The sequence below is a fragment of the Balaenoptera ricei genome, chromosome 4, assembly GCF_028023285.1.
Source record: "Balaenoptera ricei isolate mBalRic1 chromosome 4, mBalRic1.hap2, whole genome shotgun sequence".
Classification (NCBI taxonomy): Eukaryota; Metazoa; Chordata; class Mammalia; order Artiodactyla; family Balaenopteridae; genus Balaenoptera; species Balaenoptera ricei.
In genome coordinates, this window is record NC_082642.1 from 65932176 (window position 1) to 65950369 (window position 18194).

The 18194-nt window shown below is 38.7% G+C and overlaps 1 protein-coding gene across 11 annotated transcripts in view; it reads right to left on the reverse strand.

Annotated features, from left to right (window-relative positions):
• The window catches only part of TNIK (TRAF2 and NCK interacting kinase), a 411284-nt gene that overhangs the window by 60167 nt on the left and 332923 nt on the right, over nt 1–18194 (reverse strand). For 10 of the 11 annotated variants that reach the window (XM_059920518.1, XM_059920526.1, XM_059920525.1 and 7 more), the window contains 2 exons: nt 9465–9629; nt 795–1034 (listed from right to left, as the gene is read on the reverse strand). In XM_059920518.1, coding sequence (XP_059776501.1) covers nt 795–1034; nt 9465–9629 — 405 coding nt within the window. The remainder of the gene's footprint in view (nt 1–794; nt 1035–9464; nt 9630–18194) is intronic. The other variant, XM_059920521.1, reaches the window with a different exon arrangement.

The window sequence follows — 18194 nt, forward strand, 5'->3', positions numbered from 1 at the left end:
GGAGAAAGGGGAATCCTGAACTGGGAAGAATCTGATGCAAAAATTTCTACAGTATTTTGATATTTCCAGGTTGTCTGTAGTGAGATGCATGGCCACGTTTTAGGACATTTTTTGGAATGTACAACAACTTGGTATAGGCAAAAACAAAACAAATGAAACCAAACCAGTGGAATGGCTGGTCATTTTACCCTAGAGTTTAATCCTCAGTAATCAATTAAGGCTGGAATTAAATTATAACCTGGCCTAGAAGGAGCTTTCCTTAAATGGAACCAACTAAAATATTCTAAGAGCATTACTATCTTCTGGACATTTGAAACCTGTTTTCACTTTGGGTTATTAAAAATAGGAGTAAAAAAATTCTTTACTTTTTAATCTGGAAATTTTAAATTTGTCTAGACATAGATTAAGTCATCGATGAAAATATCCATATTATTCTATTTCTTAAGATGGATAGTTAAAAGAACAGTTTGGAATGCTTGGGGTTGCGAGTTCTAATTCTGGATACAGGATATATGCTTCCAAGTCATTCAGTCTACCTGAGCCTCCATTTCTTTGGGGAAAATGGAGATCAGAAATGATAAACGACACTCCAAGTCTTAGCTTGGGAATGAGGAGGGACCAAAACAAACGTGAGAAGGGACGGTGCTTTGGTGCCAGGTTCTTCAATACTATGAATGGTCTGGAACAGGGGTAATAACAATGATAACAGTAATAGTAATAGTAATAATAATAATAATAATAACAAACAATGATGACGATGATAGTGATGTCGATAAAAACCCCAGTAATATTACCTTTGGTGGAATGTCTTCTTCCTGTCGTAACCAAGAGCTTCGGTCAAACTTCTCGATGCGAGTGGGGAGAGGCGGGTTTTCAGAGGTGGGATCCGAGTTCTGGCGCGGCATCTCCACACGGTGAGAGCTCACGTTCAGGGCCTCCTGAAACCCAGAGAGGCCCTTCGTGGGCTGCTCGTGCACCGACTGGGAGGCGGTCAAGGCAGGTCCCTGGGATTTCACAGCTACCAGATGTGGGATCTAAGCATCAAACCAACATCACAGCAGTGTTATTAGAAGAAAAAGCAGATCAGCTAGGACCTCACTCAGGGGAAGGGAAAATAAAATTTTAGGGAGAAAGAAACGGAGTACACAGAGCCCATCACAGTTCTCTGCAGCATGCTTTTCAAAGCCCTCCCGAATTTCCCATTTAGAGTTGGAGGGCTGCACCAGGGTTCCTGGCAAAGAGTTAAATGATTGACTTGGGACTGCTAAGAAGTCAGTGAAATAAGTGTCATGATAATGATTTTTAGTGAACATTTATTGAGCAGCAATACAATATATTTACGAGCACTTCTCTTCTAATGTTACAAACTTCCTCCTTTCAACCTCCTAACTTTGACTTCAGAGAGTGCTCTGTGAAACAAGAATTGCTCTGAACATCTTACTTCTTGTGAACTCACTAAATCCACCATGAGATGGACACAATTATCTTCCTCATTTTACTCATGAGAATGTAAGGATTAGAGAGGGTAAGTAACAACCTAGATTTCACAGTTAATATGTGCCAGAGCCTGGATTGTAACCCACACATACGCTTAATTGTAGTTCCGGTATTGTAACCCCACAGCCTAACTGCTACACTATCCTGCTTTCTGGTGAACTGGCTCTTACCAGCTAGGATATTATATATCTCTCGACACCAGGACGTTTCTTTTAGAGTTGTGGAAGTCTCACAATTTGGCATGTGTTGATGTTCTTCATGCAGGGAAGAAATGTAGTCTTTAGGCAGAAGTGTGGCTTTTTAAGACAAATCATGAACATCTAGAGTTCAGAGTACCCTTTACCATTAGCACTGTTCACACTTCACTGTTTGTGCTCATGTGAGCCTGAGTCCCCCTCCATCACAGAGGTAAGCTCCTCAGAGACAAGAGCCATGTCTGACCTCCTATCTCAGAGTCTAGCACTGTGCCTGGCATGTGAAGGTGCTCAGTCAATCTTGGCTGGGAAAACATCTAGAGTACTTTCTAAATTAAACTGTGAATTCCACAAACATTAATCTAGTATCTGCTTTGTACAAGGGACCTACCAGACCCTCTTTGGATTGGAATCTCAGTGCCCAGACTGCTGGGGAGCATTTCTACAGCCCTCCTCCACCAGCCTGGCCCCGTTCCTCTTGCCCTTGAGGTCTTATCCCTGGAGCAGCCCTGTCCCAGCCTCTTCAGACCATCCTGGGTCTGAAACCTGCAATGTTATTCATTATGGTTCAGAGGAAATTCTCAAAGTCCAGTTCAGTGGAATGTTATGCTTCAACCAGAATAGAACTGTAACCAATCAAATTTATATTAAGGGTAAATATCATTCAATATATTAAGTATTAATATGAAAACAAAGCCTATCTTACAAATATGTAGTACATGCACCCCAGTGTTCACAGCAGCACTGTTTACAACAGCCACGACATGGAAGCAACCTAAATGTCCATCGACAGAGGAATGGATAAAGAAGATGTGGTACATATATACAATGGAATATTACTCAGCCATAAAAAAGAATAAAAGATTGCCATTTGCAGCAACATAGATGGACCCAGAGATTATCATACAAAGTGAAGTAAGTCAGAAAGAGAAAGACAAATACAATAAGGTATCACTTATATGTGGAATCTAAAATATGACAAAAATGAACTTATCTATGAAACAGACTCACAGACATTGAGAACAGACTTGTGGTTGCAAAGGCGGAGGGGGTTGGGGAAGGAACGGATTGGGAGTTTGAGATTAACAGATGCGAACTATCATGTATAGAATGGATAAACAACAAGGTCCTACTGTATAGCACAGGGAACTATATTCAGTATCCTGTGATAAACCATAATGGAAAAGAATATGAAAAGAATGTAATATATTTATGTTTAACTGAATCACTTTGCTGTAAAACAGAAACTAACACAACATTGTAAATCAACTATACTTCAATAAAATAACTTCTTAAAAATGTAGTACAAAACACAAACCTACTTTAAAAGAGCACTCAAAATAAAAACAATAATTGAAGCTCCTGAAGAATGTTTAATCCAATTAGCTGTCACAGGATATCTACATTTTCATTTCCTAGTCACTTCAATAGAGTTTCATAAGTTTTCCCTCTACTTCCCCCTTTTACAGGGCAAAAGTACCCTAAAAGGTCAAAGTTAGGGGCTTTTTAAAGAGGAAGTTTGTGTGTTAAAAGAGAAGTTTCTATAAAAATGTACCCCATGGACAAGCCTCTTAGATAGCCTCATCCACCAGAGGGTAGACAGCAGAAGCAAGAAGAACTACATTCTTGCAGCCTGTGGAACAAAAACCACATTCACAGAAAGACAGACAAGATGAAAAGGCAGAGGGCTATGTACCAGATGAAGGAACAAGATAAAACCCCAGAAAAACAACTAAATGAAGTGCAGATAGGCAACCTTCCAGAAAAAGAATTCCATTCAGAATAATGATAGTGAAGATAATCCAGGACCTCATCCTGGAAAAAGAATGGAGGCAAAGATCAAGAAGATGCAAGAAATGTTTAACAAAGATCTAGAAGAATTAAAGAACAAACAGAGATGAACAATACAATAACTGAAATGAAAAATACACTAGAAGGAATCAATAGCAGAGTAACTGAGGCAGAGGAATGGATAAGTGACCTGGAAGACAGAATGGTGGAATTCACTGCTGCGGAACAGAATAAAGAAAAAAGAATGAAAAGAAATGAAGAGCGCCTAAGAGACCTCTGGGACAACATTAAACGCAACAACATTCACATTATAGGGGTCCCAGAAGGACGTGAGCAAATATTTGAAGAGATTATAGTTGAAAATTTCCCTAACATGGAAAAGGAAATAGCCACCCAAGTCCAGGAAGTGCAGAGAGTCCCATACAGGATAAACCCAAGGAGAAACACACCGAGACACATAGTAATCAAATTGGCAAAAATAAAAGACAAAGAAAATTATTGAAAGCAGCAAGGGAAAAACGAAAAATAACATACAAGGGAACTCCCATAAAGTTAACAGCTGATTTCTCAGCAGAAACTCTACAAGCCAGAAGGGAGTGGCATGACATATTTAAAGTGATGAAAGGGAAGAACCTACAACCAAGATTACTCTACCTGGCAAGGATCTCATTCAGATTCGATGGAGAAATCAAAAGCTTTACAGACAAGCAAAAGCTAAGAGAATTCAGCACCACCAAACCAGCTCTACAACAAATGCTAAAGGAACTTCTCTAAGTGGGAAACGCAAGAGAAGAAAAGGACCTATAAAAACAAACCCAAAACAATTAAGAACATGGTAATAGAAACATACACATCGATAATTACCTTAAACATGAATGGATTAAATGTTCCAACCAAAAGACACAGGCTCGCTGGATGGATACAAAAACAAGACCCATATATATGCTGTCTGCAAGAGACCCACTTCAGACCTAGGGACACATACAGACTGAAAGTGAGGGGATGGAAAAAGATATTAAATGCAAATGGAAATTAAAAGAAAGCTGGAGTAGCAATACTCATAGCAGATAAAATAGACTTTAAAATAAAGAATGTTACAAGAGACAAAGAAGGACACTACATAATGATCAAGGGATCAATCCAAGAAGAAGATATAGCAATTATAAATATATATGCACCCAACATAGGAGCACCTCAATACATAAGGCAACTGCTAACAGCCATAAAAGAGGAAATCGAAAGTAACACAGTAACAGTGAGGGAATTTAACACCTCACTTACACCAATGGACAGATCATCCAAACAGAAAATTGATAAGGAAACACAAGCTTTAAATGACACAATAGACCAGATAGGTTTAATTGATATTTATAGGACATTCCATCCAAAAACAGCAGATTACACTTTCTTCTCTAGTGCGCACAGAACATTCTCCAGGATAGATCACATCTTGGGTCACAAATCAAGCCTCAGTAAACTTAACAAAATTGAAATCATATCAAGCATCTTTTCTGACCACAATGCTATGAGATTAGAAATCAATTATAGGGAAAAAAAACCGTAAAAAACACAAACACATGGAGGCTAAGCAATATGTTACTAAATAACCAAAAGATCACTGAAGAAATCAAAGAGGAAATCAAAAAACACCTAGAGACAAAGGACAATGAAAACACGACGATCCAAAACCTATGGGATGCAGCAAAAGTAGTTCTAAGAGGGAAGTTTATAGCAATGCAAGCCTACCTCAAGAAACAAGAAAAATCTCAAATAAACAATCTAACCTTACACCTAAAGGAACTAGAGAAAGAAGAACAAACAAAACCCAAAGTTAGCAGAAGGAAAGAAATCATAAAGATCAGAGGAGAAATAAATGAAATAGAAACAAAGAAAACAATAGCAAAGATCAATAAAACTAAAAGCTGGTTCTTTGAGAAGATAAACAAAATTGATAAACCATTAGCCAGACTCATCAAGAAAAAGAAGGAGAGGACTCAAATCAATAAAATTAGAAATGAAAAAGGAGAAGTTACAACAGACACCGCAGAAATACAAAGCATCCTAAGAGACTACTACAAGCAACTCTATGCCAATAAAATGGACAACCTGGAAGAAATGGACAAATTCTTAGAAAGGTATAACCTTCCAAGACTGAACCAGGAAGAAATAGAAAATATGAACAGACCAATCACAAGTAATGAAATTGAAACTGTGATTAAAAATCCTCCAACAAATAAAAGTGCAGGACCAGATGGCTTCACAGGTGAATTCTATCAAACATTTAGAGAAGAGATAACACCCATCCTTCTCAAACTCTTCCAAAAAATTGCAGAGGAAGGAACACTCCCAAACTCATTCTATGAGGCCACCATCACCCTGATATCAAAACCAGACAAAGATACTACAAAAAAAGAAAATTACAGACCAATATCACTGATGAATATAGATGCAAAAATCCTCAACAAAATACTAGCAAACAGAATCCAACAACACATTAAAAGAATCATACACTACGATCAAGTGGGATTTATCCCAGGGATGCAAGGATTCTTCAGTATATGCAAATTGATCAATGTGATACACCATATTAACAAATTGAAGAAGAAAAACCATGTGATCATCTAAATAGATGCAGAAAAAGCTTTTGACAAAATTCAACACCGATTTCTGATAAAAACTCTCCAGAAAGTGGGCATAGAGCGAACCTACCTCAACATAATAAAAGCCATATATGACAAACCCACAGCAAACATCATTCTCAATGGTGAAAAACTGAAAGCATTTCCTCTAAGATCAGGAATAAGACAAGGATGTCCACTCTCACCAATATTATTCAACATAGTTTTGGAAGTCCTAGTCACGGCAGTCAGAGAAGAAAAAGAAATAAAAGGAATATAAACTGGAAAAGAAGAAGTAAAACTGTCACTGTTTGCAGATGACATGATACTATACATAGAGAATCGTAAAGATGCCACCAGAAAACTACTAGAGCTAATCAATGAATTTGGTAAAGTTGCAGGATACAAAATTAATGCACAGAAATCTCTTACATTCCTATACACTAATGATGAAAAATCTGAAAGAGAAATTAAGGAAACACTCCTATTTTCCATTGCAACAAAAAGAATAAAATACCTAGGAATAAACCTACCTAGGGAGACAAAAGACCTGTATGCAGAAAACTATAAGACACTGATGAAAGAAATTAAAGATGATACCAACAGATGGAGAGATATACCATGTTCTTGGATTGGAAGAATCAATATTGTGAAAATGACTATACTACCCAAAGCAATCTACAGGTTCAATGCAATCCCTATCAAATTACCAATGGCATTTTTTACAGAACTAGAACAAAAAATCTTAAAATTTGTATGGAGACACAAAAGACCCCGAATAGCCAAAGCAGTCTTGAGGAAAAAAAGGAGAGCTGGAGGAATCACACTCCCTGACTTCAGACTATACTACAAAGCTACAGTAATCAAGACAATATGGTACTGGCACAATAGCAGAAATACAGATCAATGGAACAGGATAGAAAGCCCAGAGATAAACCCAAGCACCTATGATCAAGTAATCTAAGACAAAGGAGGCAAGGATATACAATGGAGAAAAGACAGTCTCTTCAATAAGTGGTGCTGGGAAAACTGGACAGCTACATGTAAAAGAATGAAATTAGAACACTCCTTAACACCATACACAAAAATAAACTCAAAATGGATTAGAGACCTAAATGTAAGACTGGACACTATAAGATTCTTAGAGGAAAACATAGGAAGAACACACTTTGACATAAATCACAGCAAGATCTTTTTTGATCCACCTCCTAGAGTAATGGAAATAAAAACAAAAATAAACAAATGGGACCTAATGAGACTTCAAAGCTTTTGCAAAGCAAAGGAATCTACAAACAAGATGAAAAGACAACCCTCAGAATGGGAGAAAATATTTGCAAACGAATCAATGGACAAAGGATTAATCTCCAAAATATATAAACAGCTCATGCAGCTCAATATTAAAAAAACAAACACCCCAATCCAAAAGTGGGCAGAAGACCTAAATAGACATTTCTCCAAAGAAGACATACAGATGGCCAAGAAGCACATGAAAAGCTGCTCACCATCACTAATTATTAGAGAAATGAAAATCAAAACTACAATGAGGTATCACCTCACACCTGTTAGAATGGGCATCATCAGAAAATCTACAAACAACAAATGCTGGAGAGGGTGTGGAGCAAAGGGAACCCTCTTGCACTGTTGGTGGGAATGTAAATTGATACAGCCACTATGGAGAACAGTATGGAGGTTCCTTAAAAAACTAAAAATAGAATTACCATATGACCCAGCAATCCCACTACTGGGCATATACCCAGAGAAAACCATAATTCAAAAAGACACATGCACCCCAATGTTCATTGTGGCACTGTTTTCAATAGCCAGGTCATGGAAGCAACCTAGATGCCCATTGACAGACAAATGGATAAAGAAGAAATGGCACATATATACAATGGAATATTACTCAGCCACAAAAAGGAACGAAATTGGGTCATTTGGAGAGCGGTGGATGGATCTAGAGACTGTCATACAGAGTGAAGTAAGTCAGAAAGAGAAAAACAAATATCGTATATTAATGCATATATGTGGAACCTAGAAAAATGGTACAGATGAACCGATTGCAGGGCAGAAATTGAGACACAGATGTAGAGAACAAACGTATGGACACCAAGGGGAGAAAGCGGGGGGGTGGGGATGGTGGTGGTGGGATGAATTGGGAGATTGGGATTAACCTGTATACACTAATATGTATAAAATGGATAACTAATAAGAACCTGCTGTAAAAAAAAAAATTAAATTTAATTTAAAAAAACCTTGAAATTTGCAGCAGTTATGGTTGCAAACTGAGTCTGCTTATAACCATGGTTTATAATTGGCATGATTTCTATTAAAAAAAAAAAAGTACCCCATGGAAGGTTAGGCCTGGACTCATTATATACAAATAAAAAAACAAGTGCCAAGCTGGCTGGTACTGAAAAATCTTGGACCTCATATACTAAAGGCAAACTTAAAAACCAAGACTCCTTGATTGTATCTACTCTTAAACTCCAGTTCAAATAGCATTACATATTTCAAAGGTGACCTGAGAATATTCTGTGGAAGTGTTAACACCGGTGGATACCTGGAGGAAGTTTAAGACATTTGGGTGAAAACATCTATATTACCTTTATTTTTCATGAAATTTCATACTTCATTTCAATTCCTAGTTCATTTTTGGTATATATAAAATCCTCTAAAACTTCCAGAAACTTCTTCCTTATCTAAAAGTGGAGATATCTTCTTTTCTTTTCCAAATAGCTTAAAACAATGGTTCTCAAACTTCAAAGTGCATCACAATCGCTTGGAGACTATTAAACCACAGACTGCCGGGCCCCGACCCTAGAGCTGCTGACCAGTAGGTCTGAGGTGGGACTCAGAATCTGCGTTTCTACCAAGTTTCTGGGTGATGTTATGCTGCTGGCCCAGTGACCACACTTTGAAAACCACTGGCTTAGAAGACACAATTTTACTTAACCTAGTCCATTTAATTTTTCCAGTTTCAGGCTCATGCGAAAATCCCAAGGAACAAAAGATAATATAATAGTTTATACGTATGAAAGGTCTACACAAATTTTAGTTTTGGTAATTACAACTAAAAGGATGCTCGTTCTGACCTGGCAGGAACTCCTCCGGGTCTCCAGAGAGGCCAATTGACCAAGAAGTGACTTTGTGGTTGGCTTAAAGTTAAGGATGGTGCTTTTTTCTTTCTCACTCCTTCTGCTGCCCTTCACATTCAGTGGGGTCTCCTACCTTACTAGAGATTTGATATTGAAAGCTATGACTTGGCTGGACCCATGCCTGAATCCGTGTTACAATTCCCTGGGCTTTTATTCGACTTTACTGTATACCTGTTGAAAAAAGCCAGCGGAATGAAGGAAGGATGTACCTGGGGATCTACTGGTCTGAGCATGGGGGGTGTCCGAGCAGGCTGAACCCCACTGATGCTGAAGGACTCCGACCGTGGGGGCAGGTTGGGGTCTGATATCCTGTTGGCAACCTTGTGAGGCATGGCAGGTGAACTCTGCCGGTTGAGCCTTGACCGTTCTTCTACCTAGAAGCCAAAAAAATGAGAAAAGAAAGAAAGAAAGAAAAAAGAGTGCCTCAATGGATGGAAGCTGATTTACTTCCCAGTTAGGATTTTCTGTTGTCACCTGCACAGCCATTTTGCACCCCTCTGATCAAATCACTTTAGAAGGCTGAAGCTCTCTCTATCTGCTCTGCATCAGAAATTTGCAAAAAGCTCTTTCTGTCAGAGTAACTACTAGCATGAAAAACTCACAGAACGCTTAAGCCATCATCCTTCCATCACCCATTATCTCATGCTATTCCGTTGGCTGGGAATTTGGGATCTGCTTAAGAGTTTATCGTGCGTTAGTTGGAACACCGTCCTGCTAATCGGTCACAAAGCCAGGGGTCAGTGAGGGAGAGAGGTAACTACGGCGGGCATTACGATTGCTTGGGGAAAATAGAAAACGGCTTTGAGCTGACTCACGGGACAGGGCAGGGAAGGACACAGGAGGGCTGGCAAGAGGATCAGCTGAGCGCCATTGATTTCTTCACGTGCCCTACTCATAGGCAAGTGGGCCTCTCAGGCAGCTCACTCCATGAGCATGGCCTGTCTTAAAGTGACTTCCCGCATCATTTTCTTTTTCTCTCTTTTTCTCCCTTTCTTTTCAGGTGTCTCTCCCAGCTCCCTAGAATACACTGTCCCAGCGCCTTCTTTCCATTCCAGCCTGGGCTCCACTACCTCCCTCTACCCTCCTCCTGCCTGTTTCTCCACACATGGCATTCATTCTTGCTACTCCGCCTCTCCTCTCCCTCCTCCAACCCTCTCTCCTTTCTGGACACTTCATTTCCTTGTCATTCCCTTTCTGCAGAGTCTCTCTCAGCCCAGAGGGGATAACTGATCAGAAGTGCTTTACAGGGAAGGCTCTCTTTACAGGTAAAAGTTACCTTTGGTAACTTATTTGTTGCAGACAGACTGTGGCAGAGGACAAATTAAAGGAAATTTTAGATAAACAAAATGTACACTGCAAGACATGATTTAAAATCTTCGACAGCTTTAAGAGGTCTAGCACGTTTCTTCCAGGTCCACCTTGTCCTGCCCTTTATTTCTTCAGGGTCAATTTGACAGTTGTAATTTCCAAATTCACGGGGGCAATGCACCCCACCCCGATGACCTGTAACTCTCTTCTGCCGACTCACTATCTTTGTGTTGCAAGAGCCTGTCATGGAACCCACATGCAGGTCCTCAAGACATATTTGTATGTCACAGCCAAGAGCTTTTTTATTCATTTTACTTCCTGATTTGAAAGGAAAATTCAAAAGAGCTATTCTTTCCCATCCTCCCTACCTTATTTTGAATCTTCCTAGAGGCAGACTCAGTCTCATATACAAAATAAGTCTGTTTTTAAAACTCAAAAAAAAAAAAAACAAAAAACTCTCAAATCAACCGCAAACATGTTAACATGTTAAGATGTGCCATAGTGTAGAAAACCACCCTCTTGCCTCTACTTAGTGGTAATTTGAACACCTCTTCCCTGACCGTGGCTGTGCAGGGTACATACAATTGGCATCTAGTTGACTTTGGTTTTGAAATTCCACGTCCCAGAGGCTTACCACATACCAAATAAGATTAGCTGCAAAAAGCCAGGAATATAAACCAGAACATGTATACTTTGTGTACGTGTATGTGTGCAAAGTATTACATCAGCAATAATGGGCTATTATTGCATTGAGCAAAAGGAAATAACAAAGCCTGACTTGAGATAAGACCACAAAGAAGAGAAAGTCCTGCAAAGACAACCACAGATAAACTGAGACCAAGGCATGCAATGTATTGCTTTTCCAAATACTAGACTCTCTGAAAAGAAGGTGACTATTTCCAGACGACTGGAATTAGTCAAATATCAACCATTTTCTTATTTCCAGGGAAGATCATTAAATAGATAAATCACATGTATAAATACCCCTCACTATCTGAACTCTCACCATCCAAACCATTGCTGTCTGAGGTCAGGAATCCAAGAGGTTTGGACTCATTTTCACATAAATACCTGGCTACCCAAACTATAGCCACTTATTACCTGATATTTAGGAACCAAATATTATAAGGGAGTGAAGAGTACTTGCTATTATTGTTTTCTTAGCTGTAAAATATCCTCAGACTGTTTTAAACCCACATTCAGAAACAGCACATTAAAAATAACAGTCTAAAAGTCTGTCCCCCAAGACTCCGTCTTGAACAAAGAAATTATATTTGAGATAAAGAATTTTTTTGGCAACTGCCAGTAACAAGGCTCCAGTAAAGCCAGCGCCTTTGTCTCTAATAGGACCATGGGCCACACGGGCCCTAAAGCTGTTGTTAGAAACGAATGGGGCACAAAGTGGGGTGCTAATTTTCACAGGCAGTTAATGGGTTTGATTAGTCACGTGTAGCTATCACTAATGTACCTCTAGTAACATTTCCTATGCCTTCTCTAAGTTAGTGTAATACTAAATCCTACCATTACTATGTTTCAGTTTGTGCCATCATAAAATATATGGTGTGAATAATCTATTGTTATACTCAGCAGATTATTTCAGGATAAGTCCAATGTGGTGAAATTTCCTGGGTTGGAGTTTGTCCAAAGAAATTTGAAAATCTATGTGACAGGTGTAACAGTAAGGCATCAGGCTACTTTGTCTCAAGAAAATCTTGTCCTGAAGTCTTTAGGAAGATGATGCTGTCTATTGCATTTGCACCAAAGGGTATTGGAGCAAATATATCAAATTAAACATCCAAATAACAGTTTCAAATGGACAGAGGGGAAGCTGGCCCTTCTGCTTATTTTGCTACTGGGCAAAGGCCTGTCTCCTGATTCATCACATCTTATGTCTACTGACTGAACAGTGAGTGAGACAAAAAAGGTGTTTTCCCCCAGATTAAGAATGTATTGTGATTAAAAACTGGCTTACAATCAAGATATGTTTCAGTCTGCCTTTCATGATACTAAAAAAAAAAAAAAATCTATTAGCTGAGCCTTTGCTCCAACCTCCTGCTGCCAAGAAGTTGTAAAATATCTTAAGTACCACCAAAAAAGAGTGTTCTAGTAGCATCAGATAAACAGTGTCAAGGTGCTAGACCATAACAACAGGACATTTATAACAAAGGATTTCACACTTGGCGGGATTATCAATAAATACAGAGAACAACATTAGGAGAGACTGATCAATTTTACTATAGAATCAGGTTTTTTTCTTATTAAAAGGGTCATTTTAACATCAAAACTAAAATAACTTTGGAGAGGTTTGGATAACCTCCACAGAAATGCTATACTATTTATTACAGCATTACGGGGAGAAAGAAAAAATAACTGTGGTCTCAGAAATAAAATTCTGCTCCAGGCAGGACTGTGTTATTCACTGGGTACTAAAAGAGTGATGCCTAAGGCCTCTGAGATACATAAAAGTTGCATGAATACAGATGACCTGAAAAGAAACATGTTAATTAGAGGATGTGAAAAAATTTCAAAATAAATAAAAATACATTGAAACATGTATAAGTGTAAACATTATACCAATGTCAACTTTTAAATTGTTTTATACATTTGAAAACAATTTATAGCTTCCAATGTCTCACTTAGCAATAATGAATGATAGCTGCTGAGAGAGAATTTCAAAACAAAATTATAGAAGTAATTTTTAAAATGTTGACAACAGAATATATTTACTATGTCATATGGGTGCATTTTAATAATACTCTATATGACTGTAGTGCCTGTGGGGTTTACGAAGCTCTTAGAAGGCCCGCCTTAACAGCTAATATGTGGTGAATTGATCACAATTGTATGGGAATATTTTCTCCCCAACTGGACAGAACAATTTGATTTTTGTGTTTACTGGCAATGCTGGAGGAAGAGAAAGAAGTCCAATGATTTTTAAGTCCTCGTTAGGTACTCTGACCCTGCACTCACTGGGCACATGAAGAGTTGAGTCACGCTGTCTTTTGGCAAAACCACATGGGCAGATGGTTGCTGAGTAAGACTGCTGCTATCCCTTCTCTAGGGCACCTTTGAGGACAGCAGAGGCTCTCATTCATAGGGAATGCTTAAAATGTAATCTTGTCTAAAGATAAGGGCCTGGACTACTTTTCCAAGATCTACTCCTAACCAATGATTGCACAGAAAAGTACAGATCCTCATGTGAATGGAGCACATAACTTAAAAGTAATGAGGCAAATCTTTGGCAAGCTGAGATGGGAAATTAAAAAGTGTGTATCTATCACCGGGGAGAGGTAAGTGGAAGAGATGGGAGATGCATGTGAACTGCTCATGTGAAATCCCAACCAGAAACAAGAGAGGCAAAACACTTATTCCTTGTGGGCAACAATGGCCTTGGGAGCAAAATAGAAATATGTTGAATCGTGTATTTCATTTGCATTTGTACAGCGCCTACAGTTTCAATGGCACATTCACATACATGGTTGCCCAGGATCCTCCCAATCTTGAGATAGGAAGTGCAGATGGGGAGGCTGCACCTCAGGAAGCCTATGAGACTTCCAGGTCACAAAGACCATAAGTGGAAGAGCTTGAACTCAAACAAGTTCTTTCCTATTTCCTGTCAGGTCTCTCTCATGCTAAATCTTAAGAGAGATAAGTAGAAACTGAGGAAAGATGGGAAAAAAGCCATAAACTCTCTAAATAGTAATATGGGACCTCATATATAAAATAATTCATATAAAAAGAAAAAACCATCAGTGTAGAGCAGAGAAAATAAGTGGAGAAGAGTTCTTATGTACAAGGATTTCAAAGTCCAATGGGCTGATGGGATATAAAGAGACATCTTGGCCCATCATTTGCCAAATAAAACCATGGCCAGATGACTGGTATGCATCAGAGAGAAAGAACATGATGAAGTGTTAAAAAAAAATTAAAATACCATCTCATGCAACACTCATGTAGACAGAGCATTCTGTCACTGCTGTGTGCTGGTGAAAATAAAAAAAAAATTATTGCCAGGCCGAGACAATCACATGCCATTATAAGAAACAGGAATCGGTACCATTATAAAGAAAGGGCATTATAAGAAAAGGAATATCCATCTTTCAAAAAGTGCCAGTGGGAAAAAAAAAACCTTCAAATTTTGCTGATGTTTAACAGAGTCTCATATTGATGTTTTCACAAAACAAATCTGACTTCCGTTCCAATCTAGAAATGGCAGAGAATTTGAAAGGGGTGAGAATGCCCGCCACTCCTCCTTTTAATGGAGACATTAATGTTCCTTTCTGGTTGAAATCTGAAAATCAAAGTCAATGTAACATTTAGGACAACTAGAATACTCAGTAAAAGGAGAGAGAGAAGAGCTCAAGATTTGCCAATAACCAAGTATTTTCATTTGTTCTTACTACATCCGACAGATTAATAAGAAAGGAAATGAGAAATGTGATGATTTATGTTTTACAAAATGAAGCAACAAAAACACGGAGGATGAAACATTATAACAATATTAAACTGCTAATGAAAAAAAAGGTCGATTGGAAATAAGGAAAAGTAAGTGGATGGAAAAGTAATCAAAGAAGGAAAAGCCACCCTGATGAGAAAGTTTAGAGCTGAGTTAGAAAACAATTATGGGAGCAGATTACAGAAGAGGCTGCTGTGGGTGGAAGATGGCCAGGTGGTGTCTTCAACAGCATATGGAGCAAAAAAGCCCAGACCCTCTACCACAGGAGACCATGGTATAGCTGCTGCCTACCCAACCCTGGTGGGGATATTTTCAAATTTATATCCTCGCAGAGGATGCCTTTGAAAAAGAAAATGGTACCTTTTATTCTACTTCCAAAAAAAGAACCCAGGTTCTTTTTATTGGTTGATAATTAAGATACTGCTGAGCTAGAAATTCTGTCCATATCTAAAGTCTTGAAATGTATTTCACTGTCTGGCTACTTTCAACCCCACCTACCTCCTACTATAAGAAAAGAAACCTGTAAATAAAGCTCTAGAAGAAAAGTTCATACATTGTTGATTAGAAGCATTGAGAGTTCAGGAAAATAAGGATTTTCACACTCATTTTTATACCCATTTTAAGAAGTAGGTGTTAAAAAAATGATGAATTAAACTAAAGCAGACAACTATTTGTACTTATTTGTATACCAGTTGCTCCAATTCCCAATTTAGCACTGTCACTCATTCTATCATCTAAATGTTTCATCTTTCTTCTAAAATATGAATACCCACTCTAAGACTTGGGAGCTGTTTCATGAATAGATAGGTGGTTAGTTGGAAGCTGGATTATGTTAAACACACCCAGGAGGATAGGATTAAATCTAAAATCCTAAAAGAATGTTCCCACATGTCTAAAAGTCCATGAAGCCCAAAGGAAGAACTCCAGCTGTCAGGAAGCCAGGGACCTTGGAAGACGTCACCCACCAGAGGTGGCCCAGACCTAGGATGGCCCGGGAACCTCACATCGGGTGTGCTTGATGACACAGTCATGCTGTCTGCACTCCCACTGGCTATGTTTCCTTTACTGCTAGGAGCCTGGCCGAGAAGCACAGGGGAATTAGGAGGTCTACAAAACTGCCCTGATGATATCTGCAAAGATTTGTCCCCAGGAACGGCATGGCTTCTGAAAGCTTGGGAACTGTGAATTAGTTCTGAAGAGAGAGGACAGGCCAGGAAATTTAATGATGAGGACAAATAGTAATTAGAAAATAATGAAGTCAAAATGTTTAAGTTCAAATCAAAACATGCTGGGTAGAGGTGGAAAGAAGGAAGTGGAAACTGCTTTCTGTTTCCCCCCCTTTTCTGGTACATTTGTGCATGAGGGAGCTGCACAAGGGACAGAAGAAATTCTGGTATGCTTTGCAAGGCATCATGGTCTTCTCCAATGGGATCTGTTGGTGTTCCTTTCCTAAACTCATGCTTGGGGCTGGGAGCACTGAAGGTCAGGTGGTCATGCATCAAAGAGAGGTCATTTAGTGATGCAGCACTTCTTAGAGGAGTCGAGGTACTTGTATGGATGCATGAATTCATGCCCCTCCTGCCCCGAGGTACACATGAGTCTCTAAGGCCCTCCTTACTTGCTGTAATGGACAACTGGGGGCTCATCACTTTGGAGATGCTGGGAGAGGACACACAAATGACCTTAAGTCCTGACTTCCGAGTTGGGCTACATCTTTGGGAGCGAGATCGCTTTGTTGATCTCACTGTGGTCCTTGAGGCTCTCTGCGGCTTCAGTTGCTCTTCAAGACCAAGTCTAATAGGATAAGCTGGTCCATCTTTCTTCCATGAGTGATGCTCAAACAGGGGTCTTGATCTGGAATCATTAATTTCTGCAGGTGCTACTGGCATTAGCTTAGGAGAGGCTAGTTTTTCAGCCTCTCAATACCTGCCATGATCATGAGCTGTGAGTCTGGCTTAGCTGAGGGTTTCAGCTTGATGTGGCTAAAGAATGGTTTAGCAGTGGAGGAAGGTAACACATCTCTGCTAGCCAGGAACCACATCAGCTGCTGTTTAACAGCATAGTGATTGTGCTTAGCTGGAAGAACAGGTGGGTTATTAAGGGGTTGGTGCTGTACCCGGGAGTAGGATCACAAAATTGAATTACTGACCTGGGAGAAAGAGGCAGTTGTTACAGACATAGGTAAATACAAATCGCACTCATAGACTCTAAGGGAAAGTGATCAAAAACGTTCTTGACACTGAATGACTTTTCTCTACAGATTTAGTTTTTAAGTTTTAAAAGTTATTAGTTTTGTAAAAATAGTACAAAATCATTATAAAGGATTTAAACATAAACACATAAAACATAATACATAAAAGTATTAAAAAGTTTAAAGAAAAAAACTCTATAGTTTCTACTTCCAATAAACAGCCATTATTAACATTAGGACAACATAATTTCAAGCATTTTCTATACGTATGTAAGATAGAGCAGAAAATTAAGAATTATACAAATAGGATCTTACGTAAGAAATCGGGTTCTGGTAATACTGTAGTCTAGATAACTTGAAATAAGCTCTAGCTATAAATATCTGAAGATACTAGAAGAAAATGCAGAGTAATATAAATCACCCTTTCAAATGACTAGTTATGCTCACAAGAAAATAAAGGAAATCATTAGTTGCCACATTAATGACAGAACTGAAAACCAGGGTGTCAGGCATATGAGATGACACAGTGACTTCCTAGAAGGGTTGTTGATCTTGGCGAGAGTTATTATTTTGTTTGTTTGCCTTACTCATTTGGTTACCACCCTTTTTTTCCTACCATTCAAATAATTTTTAATGAGATTTTTAAATAGCTCATCACAGAGTCAAGTTCCTGAAAATTCTTTCTTAGTCTAGTAGTTGAGCAAATGAAGGACCATTACTTTGAAAGTATTTGCAAAAGAAATATAAATGACCTCTGACCCAGTAAGTGAACCACAATCACAAGTCTGGGTCCAACTGTGTGTTCACTGTTACCACAGAACATGGAATGTTAGTGATAATACTAATGATCACTTTTAGGGTCTAGCTATGGATAGGAAATGATCCTACCTAGAATTCCTTAAGTCCTAAGTCATATTCTTCCATGAAAAAGTCACTAAAAATCCTCCTGCCACAAACTCAATTAGATTCCAATAAGGAAAAGGA